This window comes from Panicum hallii, chromosome 2, assembly GCF_002211085.1.
Source record: "Panicum hallii strain FIL2 chromosome 2, PHallii_v3.1, whole genome shotgun sequence".
NCBI lineage: Eukaryota > Viridiplantae > Streptophyta > Magnoliopsida > Poales > Poaceae > Panicum > Panicum hallii.
In genome coordinates this window covers 1864709-1887249 of record NC_038043.1, presented here as the reverse complement: position 1 = coordinate 1887249, position 22541 = coordinate 1864709, and the positions used below count along the sequence as shown (strand labels likewise).

Sequence of the window (22541 nt, the reverse complement as noted above, 5' to 3'; positions counted from 1 at the left end):
ATAAAGTAGAGATGTTCAAACAAATCTTGGTTAAACTCAGTTAAAATATCGTGTACAACTACACGAGAAGTGACACAACTAGACGGCGTAGAGGTAGAAGTTAGAACAGACAAATTTGAAATAACCAGAAATTGATCAACCTCAAGCCACCACTAAGAACAATTTAACTCTGAAGGTCGCAGAGTTTCGCGCGCCACATGATAATACCAACTACTGCCATTAATCTGCTTATCTCTCTGAACAGGCTCATACGCCGGCTGTCTTGCCAGTCTCCTTGCCGTCTGCGTCGCCGGCGCGCGGCGCCCAGAACCTGAGCCTGAGCTCCCGGCGCTCCAGCATCTTCTCCACCTCCTCGATGGGGAGCCCCTTGGTCTCCGGCACGCAGACGAGCACGAACGCCAGCGCGGCCACGGACAGGCCCCCGAAGATGAGGAACGTCCACGCCACCCCGATGGCCTCCGTCAGCGACAGGAACGACTGCGCCACGGCGAGGTTGGACACCCAGTTCGCCGTGGCCGCCGCGCCGCCGCACGCGCCGCGGTACCGCAGCGGGTAGATCTCCGAGTTGACGATCCACGGCACCGTGCCCATCCCGGGGGAGAAGAAGATGATGTACAGCGCCAGCCCCGCCAGCGCCAGCCACCCGAACCGGCTCGGGCACCCGCGCGTGTACCACAGCCGGCCGCCCTCGCCGCGGCACGCGTCGCGCGACGTGGCGTTCGACACCAGGCACGCGCCGGGGAGGAGCTTCCCGGCGCCCGACGCGCAGAAGCCGCACTCCGCCGACCTGCCCTTCAGGCACCGGGTGCAGTCCCAGAAGCCTCCGCCGCCGCTCGACGCCGACGACGACGATGGCTGAAGGCGGTAGTCCGGGCACGTCAGCGAGCCGTCGAAGCGGCCGGTCTCGGAGGCGCTGACGGCCGGCGAGTGGGACGTGGTCTCATGGAACACGGCGGTGAGCACGCCGAGCGAGAGGATGACGCCGACGAGGCTGACCACCAGCAGCTTCTTCCGCCCCGTGCGGTCGATGAAGTAGATGCTGACGATGGAGCCGAGCGCGTTGAGCCCCGAGGTGACCAGCGACAGCGCCAGCGCCGTCTGGTTGGACGCGTACCCGGCGAGCTGCACGATCGTCGGGCTGTAGTACATCACCGTGTTGATGCCCACCAGCTGCTGGAACACCTGCAGCCCCACGCCGGCGACCAGGCCCCGGCGCACCGTCGCCGTCCGCAGCAGCACCGCCAGGCTCACCTTCTCCGACGAGCCGCGCTCCCGCGCCTCCGCCGCCACCGACTCCTTCAGCTCCTCGATCTCCCGCTCCACCTCCTCCGCCGAGTAGATCCGCCGCAGGATCGCCTCTGCTTCCTCTGCCCGCCCCTGCGCTCGGCACCCGGCAGCAAATTCGCGGGTAAAAATCGTACTCTCTCTCTCTGTTGGTTGGACAAGAAGAAAAAGTCGGGACCTTTTTACCTTTCTGTAGAGCCATCGGGGGGATTCGGGGAGGAAGAGCATGAGCCCGAACTGGACGACGGCGGGGACCGCGGCGACGCCGAGCATCCACCTCCACGTCCCCGGCGCCTTGGTGAAGGCGAGGTTGATGAGGTAGGCCAGGAACTGGCCGCCGGTGATGAGGAAGCCGTTGGTGCTGACGAGCGCGCCGCGGATCCTGGCCGGTGACGCCTCGGAGATGTAGAGCGGGGAGGTCATGGACGCCATGCCGACGCCGAGGCCGACGAAGACGCGGCCCACGACGAGCTGCGCGGGGCCCGTGGCGGACGCCATCACCACCGCGCCCGCGAAGAAGAGGAAGTCGGCCACGAGGATCGACGTCCGCCGCCCGAACCGGTCCGTGGTCCAGCCCCCGATCGCCGCGCCGATGATCGCGCCGGCCACCGCCATGCTCACGATCATTTCCTGCACGGCCGCCGCCGCCACCGATTTTGTCAGCACTGCTTCGTCAGAGTCGATCATTTCGCATCAGGATTTCCATCTTACCTGAAGCCATGTGTTCCTGTCGACTGAACGGAAGTCGTCACGGATGTAAAGCAGAGCACCCGAAATAACACCTGCGCACACATGTAAAACAGATGAACAAGTGAGCAAGCAGAGCTCACGTCACTCGTCACTGACCACGATCTGACAAACACTTTTCCTCCATATATTAAACAGTTCATCCACTAATCCGTGAGCACAATCACCCGAACACATAAAAATAATCAGCAGCTCAAAAGGTCTCGCTCGATTCTTGCAAGAACAAAAAGACCATCTTTCAGCTGAACTTGCCAGACGAAGATAATCCACAAGAAACGGAATTTCTGAAATTTCAGAGCAATTGGGCATGAACGCAAGAGGGGGGATCAAGTACGCACCGGTGTCGTAGCCGAAGAGGAGGCCGCCGATGCCGGCGGAGAAGGCGAGGCGGAGGACGTAGGGGTTCCTCCACGAGAGGGAGAAGCACTCCTTGAAGGTGGAGCCGTCGAGCTCGTGCACGCCGCCCTCCATGGCCGCCGCTCGCTGCTTTACCCGACCCTACCCTATCCTCGCTCCTTGGGCTGCTCACTGGCTCGCAAAAAATGGAGCCTCCGAGTTGGACTCGTCGCCGTCTGCGTGCGTGTGTGTATATACTAGCACGTGGAGCGTCGCCACGGCGCCATTATCTTGTTGCGTGCGGATGGTAACGGCGAGGACGTCTCCGATGGAGACGAGAATATTCCGGTGGCGAATTGACCCCGGCGGCGGCTCGTCGCCTTGCTGCTTTGACTACATGACTCTCCCTCTGTGTGGTGTGGATGTGTGATGGGGACGCGATGATGGTGATGATTAGATGGAAAATTACAGCCAGCAATTGGTGTAGCACGAGAAGAAGAAGGCATCTTGCTTGCTGCCTTGCTGGTGCCGCGGATGTGTGCAGGGCAAGTGGCGCTGGCGCTGGCACTGGCACTGCACAGCAGGTCCGTAGCTGTTTCTGCACTGCGTTCCTGTGCAAGCAAACTTGGAGGAAAAAAAGGTGTCAGCGGCGAATTAGTACTTTGGAATCCTGTCTTGAGAAAAATGGCGATATATGGTATGTCATGGTGCCAAAGTCAGTGTCCAAGATCAAACTCAAGGAGGGAGAGGGAGAGGGAGAGGGAGGGAGGGGGGGGGGAGAGAGAGTCTGAAACTCTGAACCTGAACATTTGATTTGAAATTTTAGACATCTCAGTCTTTGTTGAACTGTGCAAGCAGCCAAGTAGTAATAGTCAGAATTCAAGGTTCCCTGAATACACTGGCCGGTAGGAGCATGTTAATTGTCCACGGAACAGTTTAGTTTCTGTAGCATTTAGGAAAGAAAACGTAATATTCATGGAAAATGATTTTTCTTCTCTCACATAACCTTCCTCACCTAAGACAATAAAGATTCATTCATTCTCCTTTTTTTGTATGTCGAAGGTTATGAACAGGATTTCTTTTCCTATTTTTAGGGACGCCAAAAAGATAAACTTTATATCTTTTTCAGCCAGCAGAGTTTTCCCTGCCCATGGCTAACCCGTACTGTGGACAAGGAAACCTCAACGCGATCCAAACCTCATGGAAAAGCCCCACCACACAAGTTGGTGCATGCTTTACACTGTTCGCCTAGCTTCTCCGGAGCACCGTACCCAATCTTTCCATGTGCATTGTTTTGTGCTGGTGTGGCCACCTGTACTCGTTGCTCGACGACACGACACGATGTGAACTTCAGGGCACCTATTCCTTTCAAGTTTTGAGATTGCGCCAGGCTGCCAGCACAAAAGAAATGATTTCTGCGACTACACAGAGCACTCAAGCTTAGTTTGTTGATTTTCAGCCAAATTTGCATACCAACATTATGCCTAAATAGATGGCTAGATCTTGTGCCTAAATAGTTTGCTCCTCGTCTTCCTCTTTCAATTTTTCCGCCGGCGACTGTCCCATTTTGATTAGTTTGGAATAACTCTAAATGTTCCAAACATTCTAAAATGTCCGCGGAACTTTTTTAAAAGGTTAAAAAATTGAATATTTTGAAAAATTTGAATTATTCGAAATATTCTGAAATGATTGAACAACATTTTAGAGAGGTCAGAACTTTGTCCAAAACATTCTGAAATGGGTGAAGAACTTTTGGAACATTAGTTGGAACATTCGTGAGCTCAAGAAATCCAGCGCTGCTCGCGAATCATTAAGGACCCCCGCAATTTTGGCCCACAAGTTCTCGCGGAGGGCGCACCTTCAAATTACCTGAACGGAAATAGCACCTTCAAACATAAAGACTGCCCCGAAAATTAACCCTATCCTTACCCGTCTCAAACTCTCAGTATCTCCAGTACGCCTTATGACTAAGCAGGATCATCCCAACAGTGAGAAAATAACCTAAAGTTAAATGCCCCAAAGTTTGCAGTGATAATGTTGTTTAAGCAATCGGGCACGAGCCTCTCCTGTTACCTCTTCCATTCCGAGTCTCAGGTTCTAGAGCCCAGCACACAGGCAAAGCCTAAAGTGTTAGGAGTTAAGGAGAATAAATTAATAATGCTTTCCGACTCGTGTGGTCTGAGACGAGATTGCCTTTTCGTCTGAGTGGACGGCAGAAGATACCAAAGCTATGGATATGGACGCCTGCCATTTCCTGCCTACCAAATTTCGTGCAGAAAGTGCTAGAACCATGGTTGGGAGATCTCATCATTTCCGAGCATATCATGGGCAAATTCCCAATGATTAGCCCAATACTGCCATGGCCCTCCATATCTAGGCATCTGTTCCAAAGCTCAATGGACCCAAGAAGCTGGTATTCTTCCTTGGAATTTGATGGGAAACCATGGCACCCCATTCGTTTAGCACGGGAAGAAATGCTCTTTGCACCATGTCGCAGAGTTAACATATATATAGCAAAACCACTAGAGAACACGCCAAACGAACCGACGCGCCATCTTTTTCGTTAGAACCTGCTAGCTTTGCTTTATGGCTTCCGGTCACGAACTCACATGTGTGCCGTCCCCTGGAAAATACGTAGAGAATTTTTCTTATAGGTTTCTCCTCGCTTCGATCTTGTCATGCATTTTTTTTTTTGGCCAACCACTAGGCTGCACAGTGGATGAAGCTACTACTGTTCATGAAGTCCGATCTCGAGGGCGACAAGGCAGGCTAGCTCACTTGCTAGTGCCCTGCATCTGCATCAAGTAAGCGATGGGACTTGGGGCCCATCCGCCCATGCATAGGGCTGAAGCTGAACAATACATAGGATGGGGAAGAAGAACATCCTTGGCCTTTCATGGAAAACTGCTCCATCCATTAGCAAGAAGAATAAGGAGCAGACATCGAAGTTAAGTGGCACAGGTGCTCCTGCCTCTCTCTTTTTTTCCCTAAAAAAGGAAAATTAAACCTGGTGTGCATATTACATGGCAGAAACAAAAACGGAGCAAACAGTAGACTAGTCTGCATGGTCCATCCAGCCATCCAGGCGCTCGTGATTCATGGCATCCACCACCAGTCATCCGCATCCATACTGGCACGCGAAGGGTTAGTTTACATTATCCATGAGACCATTGAACCTCTCTGTTTGACCTGGTGACACTAGCTGTCTGATCTGGTGACACCAGCACACGCTGAAAACGCCTGAGCAGGGAAGAGGACAGGCGTCCGGTCCAAAGCCGTCGCGATCCGCGAGATTCAGAGTAATCCCCGTCAGATCAGATCGTTTCTCCTCTTTTCAGGGGCGGGGCGGGTTAAGGTTAACCGTTTTCTTAAGACGCTTGGTCACACCGCTTCGCTGGCTGCTCAGGCAGCTCAGTGCTCAAAGGGGCTGACGTGTAGCCTGGGAACGGTAAAGAAAAGGAGACGCTTATTGGACGCGTCCTCTTGCCTGAGCCAGCTGAACAAGCAGCTGTATGCTACTAGTAATCACTGATGAGCGACCCAGAGAGAGTAGTAGGGCTCCAGGCTCACTCAACAGCCCAGTTACGAATAACAGGCCTGACCTTCCCCGGACATGAGCTTCCAGGAGAGAGAGAAGAGAGATGGTGTGTGATCTGAGTAGAATTCTTTTGCTAATGTTGATGTCTTAATGGCATACCTCTGATCTGAGGCTCCAGGCTATCTGATACTTATTGACCTTCCTCTCTTTTGTGTCATCCAACAATATCAGTTAATCTTAAATGGGTTGATTTGCTCCTGGCTCAGGCACAAGCTGAATGCCCACAGGGTTGCGTTTGCGGTCAGCCATCAAACTGGAAAACTGAGGAGCTCAAGTTGAATTGTTTGGGTGGGAATGCTTGAGAATATCTTAACCAGTGTGGAAGGTCAATGGCTCTGCAAGAGTAAGGCGTTGGGCGGGCTGCCGTACTCGTTGGAGAAGCTCTGCTCCGGCGGCGTCCACACCGTACCCTGAGGTAGATCTGCTGGCCGAGGTATTGCCGAGCCTAGCTCGCAGGCCTCTGATTCCACATCCCCTGGCTGTCCAGGGACACAAAAATCGCCGTGCGGCTACACCTGATGGCTGATGCCAACAAACAATTGCCAATGTACAGTTCAGTTTCCTGAACACAGTGTTCAGGATTCCAATGTTCAGTGCAGTTACCTTGATACAATGTTCAGGATTCAGAGCCATGTTCTTGAGCCTGAACTGTATGTTGCTTGCTTGCTCTCGGTGCCACGACTGAAGCTCGCTCTCCGTGTTCTGGAACACCACCTCGACGAACTCGTGCAGGTTGAGCCTGACGACGGGCGTCCCACTCGATGGGTTGGCGATGTTGCTGTTGTCCGCGAGCTCGAGCGGCGTGTGGGGGACGACGAGCGACACGCCGCCTTTCAGCGACGGCGGTCGACGAGCTCGCAAGCACCAGCGTCCTCAACGTTGGGTTTGGCCGCGCCGCGCTGGCCGTGAGGTTCCACTGGAACGACGGCGCCTGGTTCGCGGACCAGTCGTACTGCCCCGGCGGTCCTGCCGGCAGCGGTCCCGGTGCCCCCGCCGTGGCGCCGGCGTAGTGGAGCGTCCCCACTCCCCACCGCCGTGAGGTTCGCGGGGGCGAAGCGCGTGGACACGACTACGACGTAGTCCAGTGGCGGCTGGTCGAGCGTGACGAGGTGATGGCATCCTCACAGACCGGAAAACCGATGAAGATCACCGGCGGTTTGGTCGGCTCTCGAGGCTGAAAGACACTGGCGATTCGAGCGCTCGGGGAGCAGGGTAGTAGAGAGATGGATCGGATCGTGGGGTCGGGTCCTGCGCTTCCGGCGGGGGCGGAAGGCGGCGGCCGGCGGCGTGAGCACCGGAGGAGACGACAAGGGGAGACCAAAGAGACAGCCAGGGGGCACTTCGCTAAATTCCAGTCCAATCCAGGGGGCACTTCGTTCTATCCATGTTATGAGCGATACCTGAACTTGTTGTGTGTTTCTTCCGCGTCGACCATGTCGTTTCTTGCATATATATGAAAAAAAGTTGGGTCTTGTTTTCGACGGGAAAATCAGTCTTGTTTTGAACAACCTGTCGGGTAATGAAGCCAGCATCTAGGCCGCAGATGCAGGTAGCAGAAAGAAGAAATGATCGGAAGGCAACGGCATGGCTCAGTGACGACTTAATTGGTGTTTCTATTGATACAGTAGAAGAATACAAGTCTACTCAGGCTGCAAGCATACAAACTACGAAACGATCATGAGGTGTTTTGGGTTGGATGGAAACTTGAAACAGATGTATGGCAACGTACGTCTAGGATTGATCGGAAACGGGTGCGTGACGAAGCAGAGGCGGCGATGCTGGTTGTTGAAACGTAACGCCTCTGAAGCGAGACCATGACGACGGCAACGTAGGCCGGCAGCGGTGATGGCAGGACGGGCCTGGGCTCTGGACTGCTGGACTGAGATGTGTGCAGGGATAGGGATACAGGCAGGCTAGGGTCTGCGGAGATGCAGGCGTCGCCCGGCCGGTCTCTCCCTCCTCTCTTCCTTTCGCATGCGCTGCCTCGCCTCGCTCATCTGATCGCACACCACTGCGGCACCACGCATGCTGATGGCCTGCTGCGGTACGGTGCTGCCCAAAGTAAAGCAGCCGCGCCTACACGTCACTTTGACCGGACCGGACGCTCCGCGCATCAACCTACTACCCTCATCACAAACACACAAGTATACGCACCTCTCTTGCAGCAGATTTCTGCCCTCCACAGTTTCCTGCAAGAGTAAGCACTGTATTACTACCAATACCAAGCTATACTGTATATAGGTACTACTTCTTTTTTTCTTTTTCCCTGTACATGTATAGATATATAGATGTCTACGTCAGTACGTGCGTATACATCTCAAGATCATCGTTCCCCTTCCACATAGACAGATACGCATGGTTGGACATGGAATTCAGAGGATTACAGTACACTCGGCAACATCAAGGGTATGCAGTGCAAGTCACAGGAGGCGAGATTAAAGCCACGTACTGGGTCACCAAATTGCATCATCATCACAGCCACCGAGAGTGAGCTGAAAGCGGGTGACATCGAGGCACTCTTGTTTTTTCCCCTAGCTAGCTAGTAGTAGCAGATGAGAACAACACCCAGCATTGATCATCAGAGATCAGAAAGTAGAAAACTCCAGGTAAATAAGGTAGTAGTGGCACGGCAACTGAAGACGTACGCCGGCCGGTTAATTGTATCTACAACTCCCTCCCCACTAACACCCACCGATCGCAAGAAATTAACCGTCACTTGATCAGATCTGGCACGTCGCCGACGTCCGCCGCCAGGGCCGCCCGCCTCGCCTCGCCTCTTCAGAGCCAGAGCGCGCCGGCCTGCTTGAGAAGCGGGACGAGCGTGCCGTTGATGTGGCAGGCCATCACCTTCTCCACGCCGCCCAGGAGCCGCCCGCCCACGAACACCACCGGCACCGCCGGCTGCCCCGGCGGGAGCAGCTGCGCCAGCGCCGCCTGGATCTCCCTCCCGCCCGAGCCGCCCCCGAGCTGGTCGAGCTCGTACACCGTGGGGCCGACGCCCAGGCCCAGGAGCAGGCGCTTCACCACGTGGCACATGCAGCAGCCGCTGGCGCTGAACACCACCACCGCGTTCCCGCTCGCCATCCGCGCCACCCGCTCGTACACCGCCATCGCCGCCTCCGACGGCGCGGGGGACGCCGACTCCGCGACCGCCGCGGCCACGCCGCCGCTGCCGGACTCCGCTACCTCCATCCGCAGCATCTTCGTTGGTCTGCTGGGCTGGTTGGTGTCGATCGATCGATCTCCTCTTCTCTTCTGCGGAGAGTGTGTGCGAGTGGTGGTGGTGGTGGATTGCTTCGGTTTCTTTGGGACGGCAGGCTGCGGTGCGATCGAGGCGAGGCGGTTGGAGGAGAGGGGGTGGGCGTGCGCTTTTATAGGCCAGGGGGCGGCGGCAGGGCTGGTCTGCTGGATGAAGGCGACGACGCCTGCACAGCGAATTGGAAGGAGAAGAGGGATGCTTGCTGGTGTGGTGGCACGGGATACGAGTACTACTACTCCTACTAGCTACTACTAGAACGGAATGGAGAGTTGAGAGCTGTGCCTGTGTGTTGCTGCGGGGGAGTCGAGTGGTGTGGAGTCAAAGGTAGCCGCGACATGGATCGCTTTTGGCAGGGGCCTGTGTCGAGTCGAGACCCGCGACCTCACTCCTCTTCTCCTCCCGGCCGCAACCAACAAGGCCGGCAACTCTCTGACCACCAGTACTGTCTCTGTACTCACTCCACCACCAGCCCCTTCCGCTCCTCCAGTACGGTTAGAGAGAGAGAGAGAGAAGCAGCTGGTACAGTACGTTGTTGCATGCGCCACGCACGCAAGTGGTAAAGCGACGGGAGGGAGGAGGTTAAAGTGACTGTTGCAAGGGCAGCAGCAGTAGCTTTTTGCGTGGGCGCGGAGCGGATCAGATCATCAGAGAGCGCCGGGAGGAAAGGCTCAGAGGCAAATGCCAAAGGGAGGGAGGGAGGGCCCGCATCACCGTCTTCCGGCGGTGGCTGGCTATCGATCTGGCGCTGTTTACCGGAGATCAAGCAACGGCCGTTGCATGACACGACACACGACCTGGTCTCGTCTCGGTTACGAGCCTAGCTAGCTAGCTTGTTGTGGTAGCACAAACATATGCGCAGGGTGATGATGCGCATCTTGATGGTGCTCTAGGTGTGTCGATGATCAATGCATACGGCGGTCGTGACATCATCATCTCATCGGAACCACGCCGGCGGGCCGGCCGGGCCGGTGCGCAGGCGAACCAACCAGCTAGCAGGAGGGGCATCTCCATGCCACGGTGGGGCCGGAGTGCCGGACTGACCGATGACGGCGCCCGGCCACCTAAGCTGGGCCGACAGCCAGCCGACAGCGCGACGTCCCGCGGCTTCGTCAGCAGCCGCCCGGCCGTTTGACCCACCGGGCCCCGCCCGCCCCTCTCTCTCGATCCCCGCGCAACGCCAAGCTCGCCCTCTGCTGGAGTAACGCCGTCGATCACCCTCGCTCTCCGTGCTGTGCAGCCTGGTGGTGGTGGTGGTGGTCAGCCGGCCGGCCTACGTCGTGCGTTCAACGTGGTTATATTCCCGGCACGTCACCGGCGTTTCCAACCGTTGCCGGTCTCGCGTCCGTCCGACCCGTCACTCCCGTGCATCCGTCACGCAACCAACGGACGGGATGGCACCAGCCATGCGATCGAGCTCCTTCCTGCAATCACCACATGACGGCATGATGAAAGAATGAACCGGGAGGGAATCTGTCAACTGCTAGCCACCGTACTACACACGCTTCTGCACCACAAGATCTCCATTCAAATTCTCAAATTGCTTTATTATACTCCAACACCCGGCTTTGAATATCTGACGTTAGGGCAACTTAATTAATTATCGTATTATTATTATTATTGCAGTTTTGCATCATATAAATGAAAACTAATAAATTTGTTCCTGTTCTTCTTTTTAATAAAAGTCAGCAGCTCTTCTGGCTCGCTCATTAAAAAGATAACATGTAATTGTTTGTGAAAATCTTGAACTCACAACGAAGTGGAATGCACCTTGTGAAAGGAGAGCATGCAGCCGAATAGTTTAATTTTCTACAACATTGCACGGAAATTTACGCGAGCAAGTATTGTAAGATGATATAGATGTGCTAAACGAAGTGTCGCATCATATTTGTGCTGAAGTGGAAGGAAGAAAAGAGGAGCGGGCTGCAAGTTTACAGCCTGCTCTCACGCGGCTGCAACACGGACTTCAATAAACTTGGTGAGACAACGAGGGAAGGAAGATACATCAAGTATTAATAGTGAAGTCTACGTATACAACCAGACTTATTATATGGGCTGGCTATTAAGATTGATTTAGGATGACATGGCAACAACATATAGCCAACAACTGGCTAAATTATTAGTCTTGTTCTAATATATAGGTAGTAGAACTCATCGAGGCTCCTCCAGCAGCACTCATCTGAATTCTGGTGGAGGGTCAATTTAGCATGAGGCGTTGCTGCCGCCTGGGTTATGGTACGGTGAGGCTGATGGCCGGACGGAGCTTGCTGCAGGGGCAGGTCCGGCCGCAGATGAGCGACGGGATCGAGATGCATGCGCGCGCGGGGGTCAAAGCAGGAGAGAAGTGGTGCCGCATGCGGGTTTTGTTTCGTTCTGTCCGCGCCGAGCCAAGCTGCATCGCATCGCATCGCATACGCAGTGCGTGCCTCCCCGCACCGCCTTTGTTCCCGCGTTTCAGATTACAGGTTATTTTAGCTACATATATAGTATTTGCTATGTATCTAGATATATACGTTACATTCGAAAACAATGCGTTTAGTTAAACTCGGAGCGAAAGATTGTAGCAAAATTAGGCAGATATAGCAAGGTACCACTAGCTCCCGGCCTCCAGCACGTCAGGAGTTTGGGGATCGTAGCTTGCCAGCTTGACGCTCTTACTTTCCTGCAGTACGAAGCTACTAGCTAGTAGCTCGTAGTACGTGTCTGTTGTCAACTGCGGGCATGCCATCCTCCTGGGCCAGTGCTCAACAGGCATGCTGGTACATACTTCAACTCTGCACCGGCTACCTAGCCAGACCTAGTCTCTTTTTTTTTTTTGAAAGAAACTACCTAGCCAGAGTCCGGCCGGCTTTCGCGCGCGCGCTAGCAGCCCCTGAGCTGACCTGACCCGACATGCACACCCGCTGGATCGGCCGCGTGCAGGCAGCTGCCCGGGGCCGGCGGCCTAGCTTTGAGCTTCTCCGGGTCGCAAGCCTCCTCCGTCGCCGGCGCCGATGCCGATCGACGCAAACGCAACGCAACCCAACCTTTTTGACGCCTTCCGCTTGTGCGCTTGCTAGCTCAAGCAGTCAAGCTAGCAGTAAAGCGGCTTGCTTTTCCGATCCCGCGAGCACGTACGTACACACGCCGCGCGCTGCACTTAAAGCCTAGTCCTGCAGCTGCATCCTCGCGCACGCAGCAGCTACACGTACGCATGGCCGCGCCTCTGAACCCTGACGGCGCGTCCGTCCATTTGGAGTATCCAACTAGTTTTGGACCAGTGTCACCAGACCGGACCGGACCGGACCAGCAGGCCCCTGCCGTGCATCCATGCATCCATGCATGCAGCTATATACGCGGGCAGTGCAGTCGTGCAGGCCCCTTTCTCGCTTTATTGGTTTGGCTCGGACATGCTTGGCCGCTTCCCCTTGGCTCTAGCTCGATCGTCGTCGTCGCCCTTGGTGGCTGGCCGGCTTGGTTTGATGCATGGTTCCCCCGTGCCCCCGTGCCCCCGTGCAGGGGCGGTGCCTCTGCCACGCACGCACGAGAGCTAGCGTAGCTATACGCTGCCCACTCGTCAACTTCAGTGGTAGCTATGGTATACGTACGAACGTCTCCGACCTCGCTCCCATGCATCCATCTAGCGTGCGTGCCTAGAAAGCTGGCTATTGCTGCATCTCCACGTACAGCAAGTCAACAACAACAAGCCAACATGCTATGCTTGCCCTAGTGCCGCCTACGTGTCTCGTGCATGAGGCACAATAGTGATTCATTGCACTGACGCCCGCGGCTCTCCAAAAGGCCGGGCTCCTTTGACAGTGGATCTCGGACCACTAGTGTTTTTTTAAAAAAATTTGTTGAGTGCTGTAGATATTAAAGCTGGATATTTTGCACGTACAAGCATGTTGGGTTATATGGGCCTGTTTGGAAAGTGACGAAAAGCAAAATAACTATAAAAGCAGTGACTAAATTTTAGTCGTCTCCTATTTGGAGTGACTAAAAGTGACTAAAGTTCCAAACAAAATGACTAAAATAAAGGGTAAGTTCTCTCAACTTCTCCTTTTAATTCCTTTCAGCTTCTTTTAGCTGCTCTTTAAGAGCTAATAGGACTAAAACGTTTTCAGTCACCTTGTTTGGAAATTTAGTCCCGAAACTGGTTTAGTCCGCGGAACCAAGCCGAGCCTATACGATGCTGGCGCATGGGGTGGTCTCCGACATCAAGGCCCCAGCAACACCTGATCAGAGTTGGCCTGGACTCCACTTTCTAATCGGGTTCGTGTCTGTCGGCTCGTTGCATTGCATTGCTTGCATCCCAAAGGCCGCTGCATCGACCATGCATGCATTGCCCAGCCCACTTGCATTGCGTTATGGTATCGGCCGACGACGTACGTGTTCGCAGGATCGCATCGATGGATTTGAGGTCAGCATGCAGCAGCAGGCACTCGACGGCCAGCCTGCAGTCGCGTTGCACCGCGAGTTGCAAAAGGTGGGTTAGCCGCTAAGATAATGGCGACCGCATGCAGGCCGGTAGGTGCTGGAAAGTCGCTTTTGCCTCGCTTACTCGCCGCATGCATGCGGTGATGATGCAGCATGTCTTGGTCCACGTCGGTACGTGCGTGCGTGCATGCATGCAAGCACGATGCCGTGTCGTGGTTACGGATAAGGAGGAGGTGATGCCTGCGGTCCAAGAGATCGATCGAGCAGGTACTCTTTTAACTAACCACGGAAAATTTCAATATATATATTTATATCATCTTGATCCGTACGTGCAGCATCATTTCAATATAATTCTGTGCCTCATCTTTTAAACGAGGAGACAGAGATAGAGAAGTTACTAAACCGTATATTAGACATATTTACAGCATCATGAGCATGTATTTATCTACTCTGAAAAGGCTGCAGTTAGCCAAACACTAAAAGTACTCGAAAAGCCAAGCCGAAACCAGCAGCTGCTAACTGATTCGTTCCAAACTGATAGCTGGCCCTTGGATGCACCGAATCGATCACGCTGAAGTCTGGTTATTAGAGTTGCATTGGTTAGCACGCGGATCAAAAAGTGGTAATTAACAACCAAAAAGCACGTAAACATACATGCACGCTGACGAGCATCGAGCTCGAGGAGGCCCGGCCGGGGAGCACGACGGCACGATGCATGGGGGCATCTATCACCAGTGTTCCCCATACGGGGTGTGCGCGATCAGATGCATGCTTCCTCCTCCTCCGATCGCCTTTCGAGTCGCCCAACCACAGGGTGTGTCACGCGATGTCGCAGCACCATGATTGCCTTTCGCCGTGCCCCAAGCGTCTAGAACATGCTAAAAGCGGCCGGAGCCGGCGCCGCATCAGGTGAGCTGCGGCTGTGTGTTGGAGTGGGATCACTGGAGTAGTAGCTGTTATTTAGGGCAGCCTATGATGTGATGCGCCCTTGCGTCATTTGGGGGCCAAATATTGTGCCGGTAAAGTTGTTTTTTGTTGGGTTATGTGACCGTGCCTGCATGTCCATGTCCCCCCTTCCTTTTTGCGCCCTCCCATCGGATCAAACGATCCCTGCAAAGGGTGAAAGGTAGCTAGGCATGCAACCAGAGATCCGATCCGCGCGCGCAGCTAACAATCTACTACACCTCTCTTGCTTTGCCAATAGTACAAAGTTACTTAACTAAAAAAGCAACGATATAAACAAAAGTTTTTGCAATGAAATTGGTTTATTACTACCAGCCAGTGTACAGTGGTAACATTATTCCCAGATTCAAAGCAGCCAGCGAGTATGTTGGAACGAGTGAAGCTGAGTAACAGTAGTGTACCTTTGTTCTAGGTGCCAGAAGGCGTAGTGGCCGTATAGTGTAGCTAACTGAAGAAGCAGCATCTGGGCGTGGCATGCTGTCCAGGCATGCATGGAGCTGGAGCCTGGAGGTGATAGTGTCCTGCACGCTTGTACGTACGTGTCCGGGCATTGGCCTGCATCTGCATGCAGCTAGCGGCAGCGCAGGCTTTTAGCAGGACCCTGAGCCAGATTTGGTTAAAGCCTACTCGATCTACATGCATGCAGCCTCGTCAGGGTACGTGCATGCGCGCTACCCTACTGCCCATAGCCGGCCACGAGATCACTTCACATGCGTCCTCACCTTTTGGCTACTTTAGAACTGTGATGCTTGCTTGCCATTCAAATAGATAAATCTACGAGTCAAACCTAAACTGTGTGTACTTGATGATAGATTTAATGGTATTTATCTTATTTTACTTACTTAATTGAGTATGTAATATGTAAATACTGTCAGTCAAGTTTTCCTAAAAAGTCCATATATTTATATATTTAAGAACGAAGATAGTATACTCAACTTATTTAATATTTTCTGAGTGTTTCAGTCAAACGATCACTATAAACTTTTGTAAAGTGACTATTGACACGGGTCTCATTGTCTAATTCACGCAATCGCGACGCTAGAGACAAGATGGAAAAAAAAGTTGACAGCTTTGACTGCCCGTCTGCCGGCTGCCTCCTTGTTTTTTTAAAAAAACAAATAAGCCTCCTTGGTATGCCTGGCTAAAACGGCACCTAAAGAAAGTATTAGAGATAGTCTAAAAATAATTTTATTCTAAAATATCTTTGTTTCACGCCATTTGTATGCACGATTCTTTTTTTTTTGACTCCTTGTATGCACATTTCTTTTTTTTTGACTCCTTGCCCTCGCAAAACAGAGACAGCTACGCAATATAATGCTAACTGGGCTGGGCCGTGGCGATATGTCTCCCCGCTTCTTCTTTCTCTGGGGCTCGAGCTCCAACTTGGGCCACGTGGTCTGGGCCCCCATCCTTCTTATGAGATGCATCATGGCCTAATAAATCTTGCGGCATCCTTTAAAAAAATAAATTTGGCGGTTATCCCTAACAAAATTGGCGGCTGCTCAAATAACAAAAAATTGACCTGCAAATTGATTGGTGTAACAAAAAAAACTGAAATTTCTTCCCCCCCCCCCCTTATCTCCGCAATTTTTTTTCGTTTTATTACTTACACAGATGTTTCATCAGGGCTGTAAAAATTGAGAAAAAACCATGTGCTGTTAAGCACACAATCCCAGTTAATGTCCATGTCATGCCGTTTCTTCTTGGCTTCAGCGTAGTTCCATCGAGCCAAACGTGACCTGATGATGCATACCCAGCACCTGAACTCATCCAGTTTAACAATACTTTGACACATTCTGTTGGTGCAGGTAGCCAGTCACTGTACTACTCCAGGTCAGCAAGTGTGCTGCTCGGAGCTTAAAACTGCATGGACATGTCACACATATAGAGCTGTGACAATGTACCAAGTACTACCAACAGGTCTTATTCATTTCGTTTTGCAATGAAGAAGGCATGATCAATTATTGCAGCACATACGTAAGAAGAGATTAAAAGAGAGATAGGTGCAGGCTTGATGTGGCAGAGAGATTTTTGGCTTCTTGGCTACTGCATTCTGGTGAGAGGAGCACATCAAGAGGGCACATCGGTGGAGCGCGAGTGGCCCGAGCTTTACTTCGTCTTTACAGTAATGGAATGAGGGCAGTCAAGTGTAATGCCGTCAAATTCCAATCGCCAAAAGGTTCGTTTCAGAGTCGTCCCTGTCGCTCGATAGGCGAAGTGAAAGCAGCTGAAGTAAAGTTTCTTGTTAATGACATCATTAATATTGTGATCAAATTCCTGCCTATATGTCACTGTGAGTCCTACTGGTCAGTGGTAGTCACTGAACTATCTTTTTTTTTTTTGGGACAGAGAGTCACTGAACTATGCTCTGGTGGACTTGCGGTATTACTAAAGCTGAATACAGTATAGTCAAAACTTCAGGTAAATTCCTCTGCAAACCACTTTAAACAAAACAAGCAGACGAAATGGAGAACGCATGCATAACTCTGAAGCTTCTTCTCCACAAGCATCCAAGTAACCTGAGATTCATCTTGAATCAGAAGCCCTGCAGGACCGAAGTTATCTCCATATCTCTCGCCGCGTTGTGCGTGCCTGCTGAAAGTTACCCGCCACCAGCAAATGCTTCAAAGATTTAAGCTCACACCTCCCTCCACATCGCTTGTGTACCAGGCAAGAATGAGACCCCGGAGACTTGATGACCGGTGACGCAATGACAGGAACAAATGAAGCCTGCAGGTGCAGATAAGCTCCGGCCGACGGATTTCTTTTCACCGAATGCCACTTGAAAATTCAGTGGATTTGGTGAGACGTATACGTCTCGATTTTTGTAGGTGAAAAAGCATCAGCCTCATCTGCAGATGATCAACTTTGCCGATCGAGAGACCTGACGACCCCCTTTTTATAGCATCCGGAAGTGAGGCTCACTTACTTGTCGCTCGACACCGGCCGGTCCGTTGGCAATGGAAGGCCTGATACCGTTGGTGTACAGGGCCATCGTGGAGTACAGGAAGGCGAGGGAGGTCGCCATTGGGAGCCTCCTGTGCGGCGGCGACCAGCCATCGTGTGGTCCGCGCGCGCCGTCGTCGGCGCTCTTCCGCGACGCTGCTGGGAGCTGCTGGCACGCCGCCGCGTCTCTCTCCCCGGCCGCGTCGCCGCCGGCGAGGGCCAGCCTGGTGTCGCCCCTCCTCCGCTCGGCGTCGCGCCGCCATTGCGCAGGTTAGTCGTGCACCGTTTGGAGTTTGGAGCACAGGGATGCGACAGCAGTGTTCTCACCGGAGGCCAGAATACGGCCGGTTTATGCGAAACGCCTGTGTGTTTGAATAAGGGCATGCATGATGATCAGGGGGTGGTCCAAAGGAGCACCTCAACTGAGAAGCAGGCAAAGCCCAGCTGCTTGTTGTACACTGCTGCTGCTCAGGTAGCGAGCGGCCATGTGCTTGTGTTGTACTGCGCGTTTGCTGGAAGTTCCAGCACCAGATAGCTAGAGATGAGAATGGTGAGATCTTGAGGGTGTACATAGCAATAAGAATGTGCTCACCTGTGTATAAGTGCAAGAATATTCAGTGTACTGTTCCGACTGATGAATTGTTCTATTTGTGACACAGTAATCCACCATCCATCATAGTTCAAATCCTAGCTGGTGCATGTATGTTAAAAAAAATCTAGTTAGATCAGAAAGCGGGGATAGTGATTTATAGGAAAATTGAAGCTATCGAGTAGCTAAGCTCTGTGGTCTGTGGTCTGATGACTAGTAGCGCGTTGTAGGCTCGGCCCAGTGATGACCATGTTTAGCATTTGGGCCGGCAGGGCCAATTTGAGCAGGAAGGAGTGACATCATTGTGGGCCGGCCAGATACATGAAGATCTTCAAGGCCCATATCCCTCCGACTTGAGACGACGCGGGGGCATCCTATGCATCTTCGCACATAATATACTCAGCGGATCGAATCACAGTTCGCTCGCATCTTTCTTTCAAATCAAGAGTCCATTTTAAAATCCGTTTTAGCCATCGTGCTGCTTATAATTAATACAACAAAATAAGGATATATTATATTAGCTTTTAAGATTCAACATTTTAAGTAGAACATTTCCACATAAGATCCGATGCGGCTCCTGCTTCCCAAGTGAGCAAGTGACATGGGCGGTGGGCGCCTAGCTTCTCGAGCCAACTAAAAATGTATCAGATCCAGAACCAGCCAACCAACCAACGCACGCATCGCGCTCGATGGGGACGTCTAACGAGCTGTATGCAAAAGGTCTCTTGTTTTTTGGCACTAAAAATGTATGCACAAGTAGACAGCCAATCCAGTTTTGGTATTCTCGTAAGCACTGTCGTCAGTATTATCCACTGTCAGCGTGCTTAGAAAACAGCCAATCATGTACCGCAGCGCGCAGTAGAAATCTGCATCTGGGGAAGGTCGGTACTGGGATCATACTAATAATGCACTTAAAAACTAGACTCTCAGGACAGCTGCAGGTTGCTTCTTTGTCCAACTCACCGGTCACCGCATAGCTAGCTAGGTCCCTAGGCCCTAGCTTCTTCAAGACAAGATAATCTTGATTTCAGAATAATGATTAACTGTAAATGTGATAGCTAGTAGTGTTATCGCGATGTGGTAGCTTGTATTATTGGAAGGGTGTCATGCTAGGTTCTCAAATTAAGGTGGACATGCGTAGCGATGAGAGGCTTTTTAGCACCAAAGCCAGGAATGGTCTCAAGCATATGCCTGGCGTTAGATCCTACATGCATGTATACAGCACGCGATGCAGGACGACATGGCCATAGATGGACAACCAGAACACAATTCAAGGCTTGCACATTTGTCAAAATTAAAAGGAAAAAAAAATCACAAGACTGCATGGTATGCCATCAACTAACATTATAGACATGTAAATCACTTCTACTGGTGATATATATGCATCGACATAGTCAGTTTCGTTGCTGAAGATGTGCCTTTTCCAGAAGCTGAACTTCCTATCTCTTCGTTGTCAAGTGCCGATAGATTGCCCGTCTTCTTCACCAACCAAAAAACGAGACAAAGAAATGTGAAATGTACTCCCTGGTGGAGCCACCGGGCCATCTCAAGGGCTCAAAGGGTCAACCAGATCTCGATGGATTTGGTGGGCTGTCGAATCCAGCAGTCTGAGGATAGAGCGAAGATGCACCTTGGATATTTGCATCATCCTCATGTCAACCACTCACACATTGTGTGCTGCTGGTTTTTTGCATTGACAGCATTGCCGAAGGGAAGGTTGGTGCAGCTCTCTGCAAGAACACGACAATGAGCCAAAAGGGAAGTAGCTAGAACGTGTTCTAGGGCGTCCCAGTCATGTCAACTTATATGGTGAGATTTTTCTCTCACCTCTCAATCATTATTGTGCTGTTAGTGGTTTGCTAGCTACAATTTCTGCTTGCTATGATGTTGGCAATGAACGATTATTTGTGTTACTGTCCATGCCATTGAGCATTTAATTTGCATCAAAGATTGTATCAGCAGCCATCGGTGACGGGCCAGTGACATAACATGTACAACACATCTAGAAGGTGCGTGCTATAGATCTGTATGCGTCAGCGTTGCAGAATACTCCGCAAAGCTCTCTAACACTGTAGGCTTTAGAAACTGGCTGTGTCTAGCTTTAGGGGTCAAGCCCCTTTCCTATCACGTACTCTCTCCGTGTTTTTATTTACGTATTATATTACATATATTGTATTATATTTATGCTAAGTAAAATTTGACCGACTTTGATCAAATTTATAGAAACAAATAATAACATTTACAGTATCAAATTTATTATATTGAACCCACCATGAAGTATACGTTGATAGTGTATATGTTAGATAATATAGTTGTTACTGTATTTTATTTGATCAAAATTAGCTAACTTTGATTTAGGACAAACCTATTACGACACGTAAATAAAAATAGTATATGTTAGATAGTATAGTTGTTGCTGTATTTTTCTATAGATTTGATCAAAATTAGCTAATTTTGATTTAGGGCAAAACAGTGGGATGGGAGTTTTCCTCTGCACGACAGGACAGTTGTTTAGTACAATGATTGCTGCAAACTGATCTGACAAGCTGGAACAGGGAAGGACGCCCTTGGAATCTTGAATAGTAATTCCAGTCACTGTCGTTGTTCTCGTTGTGCAGTGTACCACGTTTTGTGGGAGGAAACGGCAGGGAAGGCGCCCTGCTGTGTGACCATTATTCTCTCAGGGGCCAACACAGGTGGTCCTGCTTAGGTTTTAAGTGATGTTTTGGGTGATTTCAAATGAGTGGTTGATTTAGATTTAATCAAATCCAACCGCGTCAAAAGAAAGTACTAAATCCAATTGGTCTTTGATTATTTTTTTAAGAAAACAAGATATGTAATCAAAATCAAGTGATGACTGATTGACTAGGGCAACTAACTGCTAGTGTAGCTAGCGCGTGCAGATAACTTGAAGCTCTCCCGTTGGTTAGCTGGTCATTCGAGCACGACGAACCAGCATTTGGAATTTGATTCCGTGGATCGATGATCGCCTTCATGACCTGCAGTTGTGGACCGGAGGAGCCAGCACGCATATATATCCTGTAGTTGGGTTCACCGCTGGATCACGCCGCGGCAGCAGCTGCCATCCTTGACTTGCCTTCTTTCTCCCCCCGGTGGCTGTGGTCGGCGTCCATGTCTGCAAGTGTAACGGCGGCAAGCCAGCCGACGCCCTGTGCCTGTCCATGTCCAACTTGGAGGCCGGCTGCCAGGGCTCGCTCTGAATCCTGCAACAGTACGGCGCCTGCAGTTCGTTGCAGTCCTGGCAGATGACTTGATGAAGCACGCCGTGCCACCTCTGCAGCTAGCTAGAGTCAGCGACGATGTACATCGAGCTGGGCACCCTCGAATATTCTCTGCACACAGGCAACTGCAACTGGCACTGCAGCTCGATCTATGTATCGGCCAACGTCGACGTCGCAGTCGGAGCCGACTACCCTGAACTCTGGATGAAGCTCGCTGCCATCAGAACCTTATCCTGTCTTAACCTAGTACAAATACAAATTAGACAGTACGTATTGGGGGTGAGCTCAGATCAACTGATTGCTTGTCGAGAGATCACTAGACAGCAAGCAGCCACTTGTCAGCAGCACGGTGATTATATTGGTCGGTGTGGGCAGTTTCTAGCTAGCTAGCCGACAGATAGAATCATACAATCTCGATCCCAGCAACCTTATCCATATATGAGCATGCACCAACAGTGGCATGTGGCTAACTTTTTGTGCAGATACAACGTTCTCCTACAGCTAGCCTCTCATTTGTGTCTGCCTACTGTTTAAGCAAAAGAAGTATCTATATATGCTGCTGCTGCTCATAGAAAACCAAGCAATGACAGAGGAAAAAGAATCCATGCCACATGAAGTTAGACCAGCCGAATATATTCTGGATTGGCTGGTTCACATGATCACATCAACCATTTTTCCTCCTTTTCTTCCATGCAAAGTCCAAAGTTAGTCCAGTGCATAGAAATAGCGTAGTTGCTTATAAAAGAAGGCATAGAAGAACCTAGGTGCATCGTGTACTTTGAAATGGGAAAAATCAACAAGATGAACGCATATGAACCACCAAAAATTTCCAACAAAGCGTACAAATGCTGATGTCCATCATGTAACTTGAAAGTCACGATAAATCCAAATATGGACTGTCATATCACTGACATGTCCTACTAGTTCTACTCGGTCATCTTTATATGTAATCAGCAAATTAAGATATATATGGAAGAATTTAGCATATCATAACTGAGAAGATATAATATTAATTGATGAGAAAAAAAGCTACTAATGCGTCAAACCAAACACACATCACGCTGTACCATAAATGAATATCAAGTACATATATGGACTAATCGCTTGAATTGACGTATGTACTTATCAAGGTAAAGATTTCACAACTCCTCAAAATAATGAGCT

The 22541-nt window shown here is 51.2% G+C and overlaps 3 protein-coding genes across 3 annotated transcripts; 1 reads left to right on the top strand and 2 right to left on the bottom strand.

Moving 5' to 3' along the window:
• Window positions 1-14: 14 nt before the first annotated feature.
• LOC112882843 (probable inositol transporter 2) lies at window positions 15-2611 on the bottom strand. The gene is made up of 4 exons (XM_025948002.1): window positions 2370-2611; window positions 1996-2066; window positions 1471-1914; window positions 15-1377 (listed from the first exon to the last, which is right to left on the bottom strand). The coding sequence occupies exons 1-4, from the start codon at window positions 2500-2502 to the stop codon at window positions 247-249; spliced, it is 1779 nt and encodes a 592-aa protein (XP_025803787.1). The 5' UTR covers window positions 2503-2611; the 3' UTR covers window positions 15-246.
• A 6132-nt stretch (window positions 2612-8743) lies between these two features.
• On the bottom strand, window positions 8744-9100 carry LOC112883230 (glutaredoxin-C9-like). Its single transcript, XM_025948500.1, has one exon. It carries the CDS (start codon window positions 9074-9076, stop codon window positions 8744-8746), a length of 333 nt encoding a protein of 110 aa, XP_025804285.1. The 5' UTR covers window positions 9077-9100.
• An 8255-nt stretch (window positions 9101-17355) lies between these two features.
• On the top strand, window positions 17356-18217 carry LOC112882330. The gene has a single exon (XM_025947361.1). The coding sequence runs from the start codon at window positions 17561-17563 to the stop codon at window positions 17819-17821; it is 261 nt and encodes an 86-aa protein (XP_025803146.1). The 5' UTR covers window positions 17356-17560; the 3' UTR covers window positions 17822-18217.
• Window positions 18218-22541: the final 4324 nt, after the last annotated feature.

Bases quoted from the DNA above. Each gene is read 5' to 3' on its own strand.
- LOC112882843 (XM_025948002.1), bottom strand. From the start codon at position 2,502: ATGGAGGGCGGCGTGCACGAGCTCGACGGCTCCACCTTCAAGGAGTGC. The intron at 2,067-2,369 runs GTGCGTACTTGA...ATGTGTGCGCAG, and splicing joins CCTCTTCGGCTACGACACCG to GTGTTATTTCGGGTGCTCTG. The intron at 1,915-1,995 runs GTAAGATGGAAA...GCGGCCGTGCAG, and splicing joins ACAGGAACACATGGCTTCAG to GAAATGATCGTGAGCATGGC.
- LOC112883230 (XM_025948500.1), bottom strand. From the start codon at position 9,076: ATGGCGGTGTACGAGCGGGTGGCGCGGATGGCGAGCGGGAACGCGGTG.
- LOC112882330 (XM_025947361.1), top strand. From the start codon at position 17,561: ATGGAAGGCCTGATACCGTTGGTGTACAGGGCCATCGTGGAGTACAGG.